The sequence below is a fragment of the Passer montanus genome, unplaced genomic scaffold, assembly GCF_014805655.1.
Source record: "Passer montanus isolate IOZ18808 unplaced genomic scaffold, ASM1480565v1 scaffold38, whole genome shotgun sequence".
Taxonomy (NCBI): Eukaryota; Metazoa; Chordata; class Aves; order Passeriformes; family Passeridae; genus Passer; species Passer montanus.
In genome coordinates this window covers 3,461,148-3,474,478 of record NW_024368596.1, presented here as the reverse complement: position 1 = coordinate 3,474,478, position 13,331 = coordinate 3,461,148, and the positions used below count along the sequence as shown (strand labels likewise).

Genomic DNA, 13,331 nt, shown 5'->3' with positions numbered 1-13,331 from the left:
GGCAGCGCCGAGCGCTGTCACCTGGCGGCGGCGCCTTCCCAGAGGCCCCCGCGCCGCCAGGGCGGGCGGGCGGCGCCAGGCCGGGCTGAGAGGGGCCGGGCCGAGCGAGGGCAGCTCCCGCCCGCCGCCCACTCCGCCCCAGCACGGAGACGCGGCAGGAAAAGGGCTGCTGGAGGCAGAAGAGTTCAGCACTGACATCTTTATTTTCCCCTCCCCGCACATACACGGCAGACGGATGGTGTTCACTGCTCTCCCCCGAGCCAAGGCCTGGCACACAGGGCCCGGCTCCAGAGCAGGCCCGCGGCATCCCCGGAGAGCGGCCGGCACGGCGAGCGAGGAAGCGGCAGTACTGAGGAGATCCTGCGCTCTTACAGATCGTGTTTTCTCATGCATGACAGAATGCTCGCTGCGACACAACACCTGAACTCAAGGCAGAGGTTAACAATACATCAAAGGAGGTAGCACACAAGTCATGTCTTAGGTACAGTCATAACTGATGCTGGGGGAAAGGGTAAGGCATGAACAAATAAAGAAGGCATTCAACAAATGACCTTTCTAAATAAGTAACAGAAGCCCAGCACAAAACCTAGCTTATTCTCTTCATGTCCACGGAAGGAAGAATACAAAAAACCTAAACTAGCATTCCAAGACTGACATTTCTTACGGGCTGTTGGGCATTCATTGCTGGTGGTGCTGACACCCCAGCTCTGCTCTTTCACCCCTCCTAGAAAAGGCACTCAGCGCCTGCAAGTCCCATCTTCACGACCTCAGAAGCTTCCCCAGGTGTGCTCCTGGCAGGGAACGGTGTGCACAGAGGACAGGAGGTCTGTGAGAACAGCCCAGAGTGCCCCGTTATGGGGGAAGGAGAGACATGTTCTGCTAGCATTGATAAATTTGTATGCCTACATTCACAAGTAGTATTTTCCAGAACATACTGGCTTAAAATCACCTTTATGTTGGTCTCATATGTAAAAACAATTAAAACACGTGTCTTATCTGCTGACTTGAAAAATTCCAAGCATGCAGAGAGCCATGTTAGAGAGCTTCCAAGACAAATTCAGCTGAACAGTAATACAAAGTAATATGTAATGAAGTAAGTGCAAAAAGATCCTTTCCATTACATTACACTTTCCCAAATGTAACAGGTTATCATGTAGTGTTTACACAGTAAAAACGATTAGATTCTCAGAACTTTTTCACACCGCTCACAGATGTCACCAATATGTTAAACTCAAATACAGAATTTTTAAATATTCTAATAAAAATAGCGCTTTTTTCTTTAAATAAACCACAAGTAAGTAGAAGGCAAATATACCAGAGTATGCATAGCTTTCAAAATGTAAAATACATCATGAACAACTGAGTATCCTTCTTCATTTATCTGATGTAATGAATCTTAACAAGTCAAGATTGGGGGACAACATTGTTATTTTGGATACACATACTGGAGAGCATAGATGGGAGAATGAAATTTAGAGGACAAAAGTCATATATTCTGCATATTTAGAACACACATGCTGTATGCTCTGAACTTCCCTGAAAACACAGTGCAACTCAGTGCATATACTGAATTAAATCCAAAGGCGGTATATTTTTATTCCTTTGAAAAAATACTATTTTAAATATTCAATGTCCTCTAAACTTTGACTTATTTTATGGAACTATACCTTTAAATTTAGTTTTCATATGCAAAATATTTACACTTTATAAACTTGCAGAATTTCTAATAAACTATATTATATACACTTACACAAAACTTAATTTATATATAATCCTATTATATCTTGCAGATCCAAAACTCACCACATGTACAATAATTTACAATGACAGAAGCCTCAAGCATCAAAATATCTCCTTTAAAATAACAACATTAGAGTCCTTTACAGATTCTGATTTGCAGTATTTCCTGGATTGCTTGAATATCCTTAAGCTTATGTGAATATGCAAAATTTTAATTAAATATCAAGAGCAAAGTTTGTAATGTCATAAGAAATGCTTGCAAGTATTAAAAAATTACCTGAAAGGAACAAATTAAAGATTTACAAAAAGCCTCTGAAAGGTAGGCTTGAAACTAGAGCTCACTTGAATGTTCAATATAAGTGCACACTATATGCAAATCTTGGATACTGAAGCCCCTTAAATACTTTAGAATAAATTTGCTGAGCAGGAGTTAAATTAAACAGTAAAGTATAAATGTACAAGTTTTCAAAATTATTTATAACTGAGAATTTTTGTCTACTTTGGTATAAAAGCTCCCTTAAACAGGCACATTTATTTTTAAAAGACAAACAGAAGCTTTAATACTATGGCTATTGCTGGATATTTAAGCAATGTCTCTGTGGTTCTGTTTTTCATTTTATAAACCTTCTTTTGGAAACATTTAATTCTGTATTAATCCAAAGAAGCAATACTGCCCACAGTGATGATTTGTACTGTACTTTAGTGCTGAACAGCTAGCCCAAACAGAACTTTTCAGAAACCAGTGCAACTTTCATTTGTTTTCCTTAAAAAAATAAAATCAAATTAGAATAAAAAAGTTTATTTTATTTTGATATCTACTGAGCTATTTGAATTTTTTATTTAGAAGCATATCAGTGACATGCCTTCCATATTTCTGTTTATTTAAAAAAAAGGAAAATTTGGAATTCTTGGGTAATCAGAAAGTTTCAACACTTCTCTCTGACATCTTGCAATATAATTTATTTTTCTCTCATGAACTCCATGAATGTATTCCTAACTGGAATACAGACATACCTAATTTTATATAGTGTCAATATTCCTATTGCCATTATTGTGTTTTTCATGACATATAAGACTGAGCATGAACTTCCTTACAGAAACATGACCTAAAAATGTAATAAATTAAAGCCTTCTTATGAAAACAATAAATCAATTTCATTTCAGTTGTACCAGACCTACCAAAATAACTCTTAAAGCCCTCCACAGCTAGGAGTTGATTAATAATGTTCCCAGTCCACAGGTTCTGCAAGGCACGTAATTGAAGAGCTGGGTTTGCTTTGAAGTCCTCCTCAAATGAAGACAGTCTAAAATAATTTGTGTTAGGACAGTCTAGTGTAAGGCATTAGAATATTCCTCTTTATAATCTATGTTAAGCACCACTTGCTATTACAGTATAGAAAGAAGCCAACATTTTCTTCAAAAATGTGTTTGTACTTGGGACACCATTTGTGAGGGAGATGTTGATGAGGCTGATGAATTGGATATCTTAGAATTATTTGTGATCTGAAGCTCTTCAAGTCTCCTGATATAATCATCACGCAGCGCAAGGAGCTCCATGTAACGCTGCTCCACGGGGTTTGGCTGCTAGGAAGAGATCCATGTTAGTCTTAGCACTTCAACTACTGGTACACAGGCTGCTCGAGGATCCAGGCCTTCCTGGCAGGTGTGGCAAGTCAGAGCTAAGCACAAACACTCACTGCTGTAACCTCTGAGCCCTCTGCCTTCCAGCTGTCTCCCCCAAAGTCCATCTCTGCACAAAATCGTTTGTCCTAACTCAATAAAATCAGCCACCACTTCCTGGAACAGACTTTATTTTCTTGTTATCTAATATTGTGTGTGAGACAGTTACTCATATACCTTGACCAATGCTTTTTTCTTGACTTACTAAAGGGTTTTAGAGTCCAGAAGCCAAATGTCTCAGCATCTTCCCTAAAACAGTGTTCAGCCAGATTATTTTAGCTACATGGATCAGATTAAGATCCATGTCTTCAGCTTAAATAACTTCTCTCACTGATGAAATTTACTTGAGTTACTTGAAATTTACTTGATGAAATTTACTTCTCACTTGAGAAATTACTATGTTGCAAGTTAACTATTTAATAGTTAATCTGCAACTTAGTGTATACAAACAAGTGAAAAAACTTTTAAAGTGAACTCTCTAAACTTGCATGTGTTTAAACTCAACTGCTCTGGCTTTCAGGAGATTACTCAGAAAAGCCTTTTAACGGTTTCCACTTTGAGCTTAACTTCCTTTTAAGACCAATGAAACAAATGTAAAAGAACTATTACAAATGTCCAAAGCAGAGAGAGAGCTTTAAGTTACCTTCAGCTGAATATACCTGTCTAGAAGTTGTTGCTGTTTCAGTTAACTGCCTGTAATTCAAAGCTCTCAGCAGTGGAGTCTCAGCAGCAAAGGGCTGAACCCCTCACCAGTTCAAAACCAGTTCAACCAGCACTCTGAGATGCACCACTCACCATGCACCCATCTGAGGACCATGATGAATGCTGGGACAACTGTGGAAGTTGGAACAATGCTGAATGCAGGTACTAAGATGACTGGTGATGTAGGATAATAGTTTTGCTAGCAGAACATAATTCTAAGGAATGGCACTAAGGTCATCAAACAAATTGTTCAGGTCACATGTTCATTATTCAGTTGCTTAAGTGAAGACGAAGCATAAATTTCATGTGCAGAAAAAAGAGTTGCATTTTGTGTACAAAAATGGTGAAAATTAGGGACCAGTAGTAGCAGCATGGAATACTGTCACTTGGATTTGCATTTCCAAGGAGAAACTCCTGCCAAAAAGCTCTCCCGAATAATGGCAAACTGCATTTTTAAGTAGATCTATGGCTGATTTGCATGTCTTATAATCCTTTATTTTCTAAAATAATCTCTGCATTTACCTTTTGCAAAACACCCTCATCTTTAACAAGTAACTAAAGCTTTAAAACCAGGACTTCCAATTCCAGTAGACAAGGCCAATGTACTTGTAAAAAGCTATAGCAAACTGCCAGGCTTTCCTGAAGCCTCTAAAGTGCTGTAAATAATACAGGAGATCAGCTGTGCACAAGGAAGTGTATTGCTTGAAAACTACTGACTCATTCCAAGGGCTGGACTGTGAAGACTGCTTCTGTCAAACAAATTGCTCCTCTATCTTCTACTCAAATCTCCACAAGCTGTTAAAAAGGACAAAAAAGTCTCTATACAAAAATCTTTATGTGCCACATGGTGGAGATTTTCAGCAAGACTGTAACAAACACTGAGTGTCCATATGGATTAAAACCACAGAACTAAACTATGTGTCATTTGATAAAAGCTTTTCTGGACTTCCAATCTGATCCACTTGTACAATTTTTGATAAAAGCTTTCATCCACAGTGTAAACAATGCTGGGTCATCAATGTTACATAAACATTTAGATCTTACTGTCAGTACATATAGCTTTGAGAGAGAAAGGACTCAGTGGTCATTTCATTTGTAAATTGTTTCATACCCTCTCTCAGCAAAAAGAGAAAGACCAAGCAAATGCAACTGTGTGTTGCTAATGCCCCAACTCCTCAGGGATCAGCAAGCCCCATTTCTAAGCACTGTTATTCAGGATTTAATAGCATCAAATGCCCTTAGACATGTGACCAAGAAAAATGGCTAGAAAGGGCTCAAGGATGACTTGCCACTAAACAGAGAAATAAGTTCAATGAGCTAAGAGAGCTAAATAATTACTTACACTTTTTCTCCTCCATCTTACAAATATAACATTAAAAACCTGAACAGATTACAGGTACTGCTCTACAAGTCACTGATGACACAAAATCCTTATTTCCAATGTCTAAGAGCATTTTTGGTATGTTACAGAGAATTCACTTACTTGTTGCCGAATCCTGGGGTTCCACCTGATGTAGTAATTAACCCAGAGCTCTAAGTGCCGCATGCTGGCTACTGGATAGAGTGCTCGATTTAGCTCTTTGCTATAAAAAGTATTGGTGTACTTAGATTTTTCACTGTTTATCAAAGACCATAAGGATAGCGTTTTCTCAGCCACTTTCTAAAATTAAATCAAAATAAGAATAGTAAATATATGCATAAAATCAAGAAATTCATCACAGAAGCCATTGTTACATTCCAAAATTAATACACTTCTGGTTTACTTAGAAGCATTATACATTACTGTATTATAAAGATTCCAAACCCAGTGCTTGACAAGTATTTTAGTGACTGCATGGCACTATTCTAAAAGAAAAAAGCCAGTTCAAAATCACTATCTGCAAGGACTATAACCAAATACAATACAACCAAAATATTTTGCAATCACCTAGAGTAAAGTCAGTGGTGTGACTAACCTCTTTTTCTCTGAGGAACTCGCTGTTATACAAGAAAGTGCCAAAGCGGCAGCTGTACAAGTGATCCAGGATTGTAATCAGGAACTGCTCATTGAATTCAAAGGCCGTAGGAAACTAAAACCAGGAAAGACAAACTCATTGTTGACATGGAAAACGTACATGCCCTGGTTAAAAGGCTGAAGGTAGCATTTAGAAGTGTGGATACATCTACAAATAATTTTTAAGGTAGTACTTTACAGCAGATTAAGTGTTCCAATGACACAAGGTGTTCAACTTTCTCAAACTAGCCACTGAAATATCTCTTCTCAAAATGTTCTACCTACCTTTAATTTATAAAAAAATAAAGTACAGAATGGTTACACATACACTTTTACTAGCAAGACAGAATAAGATCTCTTCAGTGCACTTTTACATCCAGCACCATACAGGAAAATAAAGGTCCCAATCCTTAGCCCTAAGTGGACTAAGTTCACTGCTTTGATTCATTACTCACTAACATTACAATGTTTAAATCACAGCACTCAAAAGCTCCCTAGCTTTCTTTTTAAGCATAGATAAAACAACACACCTCCCTGCAGTTCAAGGGACGGTTTCACAAAATGGTCAAACAAAACAAGAGACCCCATTGAGACACTGGGTGCAATTCCTGTAAAAGCTTTCTGCAGGGCATAAAACATCCCTCTGTATGTGTCTGAGAATCCTGTATCCAGGAACACCAGCAATGCCTGCACAGCCAGTGCCATGTCCAACACAACCACAGCCTGTGTATCACTTTCACAAAAGTAAATACACTCTTTTTTACTACACATCAGAGCAGAGGAGTATGCTGTCCTCTTCAAATACTTTTTTCAAAAAAATAAAGATGTAGGGTTTTAATTCAGTAATCTCTTCACACTGTTACCTTCTGATGAACAACACCACATACCTGTTTAGACATCTGCCACACACAATCAATAAACTGGAGAAAGATGGGTGATCTGTCTGTGTCAGCATGGTTTTTATCACCGTGGCCTATTCTCTGAAATGAAGCAAAGCAGCCTCCTGTTAACTGAAACACGCTACTTTATGGCAACAGACATGGTTTCTTATTTTGTACTAGAGCATTAATCCTTTTGCAATAAAGCAACCCACTGTTATAATTTCAAAATTAGTCACTGCACCAAGGAGAGACTCAAATATTTCAGAAATACTGCAAAGCTGTTCCAAAGATGTCTCAAAAATATTCCTAACTGATAACTGGCCCTGTTATGAAAACCTGCTGATTTTTAGACAAGCAAAACTGTTGAAGCATCCATTACTTAAATAATCATATTCTGAACTACATTTACGTGGTAAGTCTGTCAAAAGCCAAGTTGCATACTTTTTCTTCCTTTTTATTTTAAGCTACTGCAGGACCGAGATCATCAAATTATCCACACATTTATCATCTCTTTCTCCTCCATATTTGAATCTTAACATTCACCCTGAGGTAGTAGGCAAACATGAACAAGATCAAAAAAATGCTCATGTTCTTGACACAAAATTAACAGATTGGTAAAGTTTGGGTGAGCCTCTTATTCTGAGGTGCACAAAGTAACAATCAAAGGAATTTGCCCCACAGACAAAAAAGCAGATTTGGCAAAAGCTGTTTTACTTCCTTTTTGCATCTGATAGCTGAGAACAGGTAAGAGATTCAGGGAAAAAGAGTTTCTTTTCATTCCATAATTCTGTTTGAATGTACTTGCTGGAGGAGACAGAAGAAAAGCACGTATGTTGACCTAAGATGTTGTCTATCTGCCTGTAAGATAGCAAGCTTAATGCCTCAAGGGCATGAAAAATCATAAAAGCAGTACACTGCTCTGTACAATGGCTTGCAAGATAGTTTAAAATAATAGAATTGAATGGGAGGAAATAGAGGGAGATGAGGAATTGCAGCTGGACTCAGTCAACAGTAACAAATGACTAGAAAAGGGCTATAAAGAAGAAAACCAAATTGGTTTCCTTGCTCTTCAGTTTTCATGGTCTGGAATACTCGTTATCCATTAAGAGTCATATATGTGTTTAGTAAGGAGTGAAAGTCTGTCCACTTCCACTATAGTTAGCAGTTTCAGGATGTCTAACTATTTCCCTATAATTATGTCTCCAGAATTAAATTCCACATAAGCAAATTTATCATCTGGAGAGTGGACTAAATTCAGCACACACAGAAAAGGTGGGGTAGGGAATTCTTTTTCAACAAGAAAACTTATTGCTCACCTTATTTGATATAAAATATGGACAGGAACCACTAAGTAGTTTTCTGTTTGGTTATTTGATATTCAATAATCCAATGCACCCCTGTTATCATAAAAACATGAAGCTTGCACCAACCCAATGTAAGTAATGCTCTACTCTTTAACTCCCTACTAAAGGGAAAATGAAACAACAGCTTCAGAGATGAGGTTCAGGAACTGCTCTACCTGCACTAAGTATCCTATTCAAAGTCACAATTCTATCACATAATTACCAAGCTAAAAAGGAGTATGAATTATCATAATATTTTCTTTTTGCATTATAATTTTTATCATAGAATAGTTAAGGTTGGAAAAGACCTTAGGTCCAACTGATAACCCAGAACTGTTATCATAGAATAATTAAGGTTGGAAAAGACCTTAGGTCCAGCTGTTAACCCAGAACTGACAAGCCCACCACTAAGCCATGTCCCCAAGCAACACATCACATGTCTTTTACATTTCTCCAGGGATGGTGACTCCATCACTTCTACAGAACACTCCAGAAAAGACTGACCTTCACTATAAGCTAAATAACCCATCAAATAAAAATTTACAGTACTCTCAGATTACAGCAGATGGCTAAAGAGTGACTTCAACCATTTCCAAAGATTGCTACTTGACTGAGCAAGTCGGGAAAATAGCAGTTTAAGCAAAAGTAACTACTTAAATCCTTCTTATTGCTGCTACATTATCAGACATGAACCAATGGACTGAGTGAATCATCTGGAAGGGATGCCAAGTCCTGCCTCACTATTTGGAAAAAAATATCTGTTGAGGGAGAACAAAATCCTTCGATTATCCAACTAAAATGAATGGTTTAACAAAAAGAAGCATAGATTATTTGAATTTATTAATAATGATGAAGAACACACAGATCTCTTTCTTTAACCTCTGTGGCATACCACAACACATGTGTTTGACTACAAGTGCCCTAGTTATACCACCTAATTTTATCTGCATCCTGACTCTTAACTTTTTGAAGTACAAAATAAAACATGAGAATAAAAAGTCAAGCCTCTAGCTTCACATCTTCCTGTGGCTGTACCAAGACAGAATACTTAAAGGTTTATAAAACATATCACTGCTAAAGGACCCCAAGTAAGTACACAAAAAACAAACTACATCAACTATCACTTCCAACAGCCAAAATACAAACCTCCTAAGCCTCAAAGCACCTTCTGAATGTCAGATCAGAAACTGCCACAGCCTACAAGCACATGTAAATGGTGAGGTGATTTATACTGAGTAGCTGTACATGGATTTCCAAATGCCTACAGCACTCTTACACATTTGCAAATGTAAAATGGGCATGAAACACACAGGTTTCAATTTTTTATTACTTTCCAAATTTTAGCAATATTAATATATTTAGAATATTCTACTAGGGACAAAATATCCATGCCAGTAACTTCTACTGAAGTTGTAGAAACTTTCTTACTTCAACAAGCAACACTGTTGTAATGTTTATAGTAAGTAACAGCACAGTCTCCATGGAAACCTAATCTGCTCCTCTAGGTTCCTCATACAGATTTCCTGGTTAAATGGTTAGCTGCCACATTCAGAATAAGTTCCACCAAGACTTTGAAAAGTTTTCTAACACAAAAAGGATGAACAGGGTCCTTTCCAACTCAGAATATTCGGTGAATTTTCTTTGAAAATGACTTACATAACCTGTGAAATATTAAGGACTTCCTATGGAAGCAACTACTTGAACCCTCTGAGTTTCTAACCTTCTGCCCAGAGGACAACGGAGCAGAAGCTGAGCCACATTACCAATGACAGCCTCTTGGGAGCTATTACAACAAGTTTAGAATATTTGGGAATCAGCATGCAAAATCTCTCAGAAGACACTGGCCAGACTCATTCACCTGCTCCTTGTGACAGTCAAAACAGTCCAAAGAAAGAGTGATGGAGAACCTCATGTCCCAGTTTTATCTGATCTTCAGCTGAAGAATTTGAGAGGACACAATCTTTCTGCCTCCTTATTTTCTTTCTGCCTCTATATTTTCTCAATAACCATAGCGACCCTAGCAATTCTGTGCTTTTAAAAGGATGCAAAGAACAAAATATGAGTTCTCAGAGAAAGAATAGCAAGAAAAATACTGATCAAACAAGTCAAAACCTAAAAGTTCTGCTCAGTTTACCTGGAAATTCAAAAATAATGGAAGGAATTATCAAACCCTGACGCAAAGTGAGCAGTTTAATACTGGAAGCTATTCAAACAGTTAATACTACACAGTCTTTGCAATTATCTTCTAATTCTTACCGATGCAAACTTGTGTCCAAAGCTTATCCACTCTTTTTGCACCAGAACTTGAAAGCCTTCGATGGTTCTGTAGTAGCTGTCCAGCATGAGCATGGCCAGGGAGGTGAGCTGAGCCGTGCGGTCCCAGCCGTCGCTGCAGTGAACCAGCACCGAGCTCCGGCCCGACGACACCTTGTCTGCCACCTGAATGGCCCCTGTCAGGACGAGCTGCCCAGGAGCAACACACCCCAAACAAACAACACAGCTTATTTCTGCTCAGATGACAACACCGACTTCATTTCTTTGTATCTGAAATAATGCTGTTTCCATTAAAAGAACTGAAAAGAGCAGTGTAGTTAATTGGAAAAGAATTTTCTAGGAGATCAAGTGGATTTCTTGCATAAAAATAGAGAAACAGATTGGTTCCCTAATCCCTTAGTAAGATCAAATTCATCTCACAGCAAATTCTTAAAAAATGGGGCAGAAAACAGTAACCTTGATAAACCAAAGAACATAAGCTTCTTTTTCAAAGAAAGAGGGGATTTACCATAGGATATACTCTAAAATTTCAGTGTTATTTCATTTGACTCCTTTCTTTGAAATAAATGACTGAATTATCTCAGTTGTTGGAAAAAGGAGCTTGTGCCCTTCTAATATACTTATTTTCCAAATATTAAATTAAGATGAAAATTTTATTAAGTAGGATTCATTACATAATACTCTAATTACTTTTGCACAGCTGTACTTGAGGCAAAAGATCTAAAGGTCAACTAGTAAGAACACTGGTGAATTACCAGCTTAAGTATTTTATTTGTGCTACCAGATGAAAACTACAAAATTTATAAATAAATTTACAAGGTTTATTTACAAAACCATAAATCACAAAATAAAGTCGCATACACACTGACAACTAAAGTATTTACTAATATCTCACAATGACAGTCATCTGCAGGCCTGTATTGCAAGAAACCAAAATAAATCAGTTCTCATGCACGTAAAGCCAATCAGACCAAGAATGCATTCTTCTACTGAAGACTCTTGAGGCATGCAACACACACTCAATTTCACCTACTGTTGCTCAGTTATGAGTCTCATAACATACTCTAAGATTAGTTGGCAAATAAAGCCAACACTCAGGGATGTTGTTTTTGTAGTTCATGTGGTTTGATGTGTTCTAGGACTACTTCATAGCATAGCAAAGAAAGCAAGTATGACATGACAGATTTGGACAAACATGTTTCAAACAATCAAGGAAAAGTTACCTTTATATGTTCTAACCAATGGGTTGATTCCAGACTTGACAACCAGTGTGATTCTTCCACATTTGGATAAACAATGTCCTTCAGCTTCTTCAAAGATTCCCGCATGACATGAATATTATGAATGTCCAAGAAGGTAAGTTCTGCATTGGGATATGCATCTTCACCTTCATATCCTCCCCCAGTTGCCTACAAACAGGAAATCTGAAATTAACTTTAGTCATATATACACTCTTTTCAACAGAGCAAGAAAGGAATGAATGTCATTTGACATGGAAATAGTGATAAAATGTTTGGCCAAACAAATTTAAATTTAAGAGTTCAGTTAAGAATAAGATACCTTTAATTTAAAAATTATGTTCAAGAATCTTAGATTCTGTCTGTAAGAAGTAAATTAGCAACAACATGAAAGCTTACTTTAAACTAAGTTTTCTGAAAGGAAATTTTAGTGCTGAAGACTAAAGACATATTTAGACTGTTAAGATATTAAAGAGCCACATAAGTAAAAAGTCTCTTCTCCTGCTGCTCTTTCAAAACATTTCACCATCACCACTACAAAGGATGTGCCTGGTCACAAAAGGAAGCAGCAAACCCACACATTTTAGGGCGCAAAGCCACTGACGAGACTTTCCAAAGATAAACATGAAGTTGTTTGGGTTGGAAAAGACCTTTAAGATCATTGAGTCCAGCCATTAATCCAGCAGTGCCAAGCCCACCAGTAAATTGTGCTCCCAAGTGCCACATCTTTTAAATACTTCTAGGGACAGCAATTCAACCACTTCCCTGGACAGCCATTCTACAAATGAAATTTTCCTGATATCCAATTTAAACTCTCCTGGTGCAACCTGAGGCTGTTTCCTCTTGCCCCATCATTTGTTACTCGGGAGAAGAGACTGACCCCCACCTGGCTACAACCTCCTTTCAGGCACTTGTATAAAGTGATAAGGTCCCCCCGAGCCTCCTTTTCTCCACACTAAACATCACCAGCTCCCTCAAGCTCAGAGTGCTGCAAAATTGCAGCATTTCCTGCAGACAGCAAAAACATGCCATAAATTTGGATAAATGTATTTTGCCTTTATATGCTATTGCAGCCACCAGCCATACATGAGACAAGAGCCTAAAGCACAGTGTAGCCTTTCCCCATGAGTGCCACCTACACTGCTCTACGGCAGCACAGTATCTCTACTCTGTGCTCTCTATGTCTTTTCTCAGATGTGGGGTTATTATCAGAGCTGACAGTGAAAGAAGCAATGAGTGTATTTTTCTCTTTCCTTTGATTGTTATGAAGTCTTTATGAGGAATGATTGTAATTTCAGCATCAGGGCTGCTGCAGCTCCTGTCTTGACCTATGTACAAGGAACACAGTAAGTCTTTATGAGGAATGATTGTAATTTCAGCATCAGGGCTGCTGCAGCTCCTGACTGTCTTGACCTATGTACAAGGAACACAGCAGTGCATGAGTAGCACAGCCCAAAATTTTGCTTAGACAAATCTTCAC

General features: G+C 38.0%; 1 protein-coding gene across 2 annotated transcripts in view; it reads right to left on the bottom strand.

Moving 5' to 3' along the window:
• Positions 1 to 184: 184 nt before the first annotated feature.
• The window catches only part of MTM1 (myotubularin 1), a 42,114-nt gene continuing 28,967 nt past the window's right edge, over positions 185 to 13,331 (bottom strand). The window contains exons 11-16 of one of the 2 annotated variants that reach the window (XM_039717374.1): positions 11,837 to 12,022; positions 10,596 to 10,802; positions 7,003 to 7,095; positions 6,078 to 6,191; positions 5,606 to 5,782; positions 185 to 3,324 (exon numbers count right to left, since the gene is read on the bottom strand). In XM_039717374.1, coding sequence (XP_039573308.1) covers positions 3,157 to 3,324; positions 5,606 to 5,782; positions 6,078 to 6,191; positions 7,003 to 7,095; positions 10,596 to 10,802; positions 11,837 to 12,022 — 945 coding nt within the window. In that variant the 3' untranslated portion in view covers positions 185 to 3,156. The remainder of the gene's footprint in view (positions 3,325 to 5,605; positions 5,783 to 6,077; positions 6,192 to 7,002; positions 7,096 to 10,595; positions 10,803 to 11,836; positions 12,023 to 13,331) is intronic. The other variant, XM_039717375.1, reaches the window with a different exon arrangement.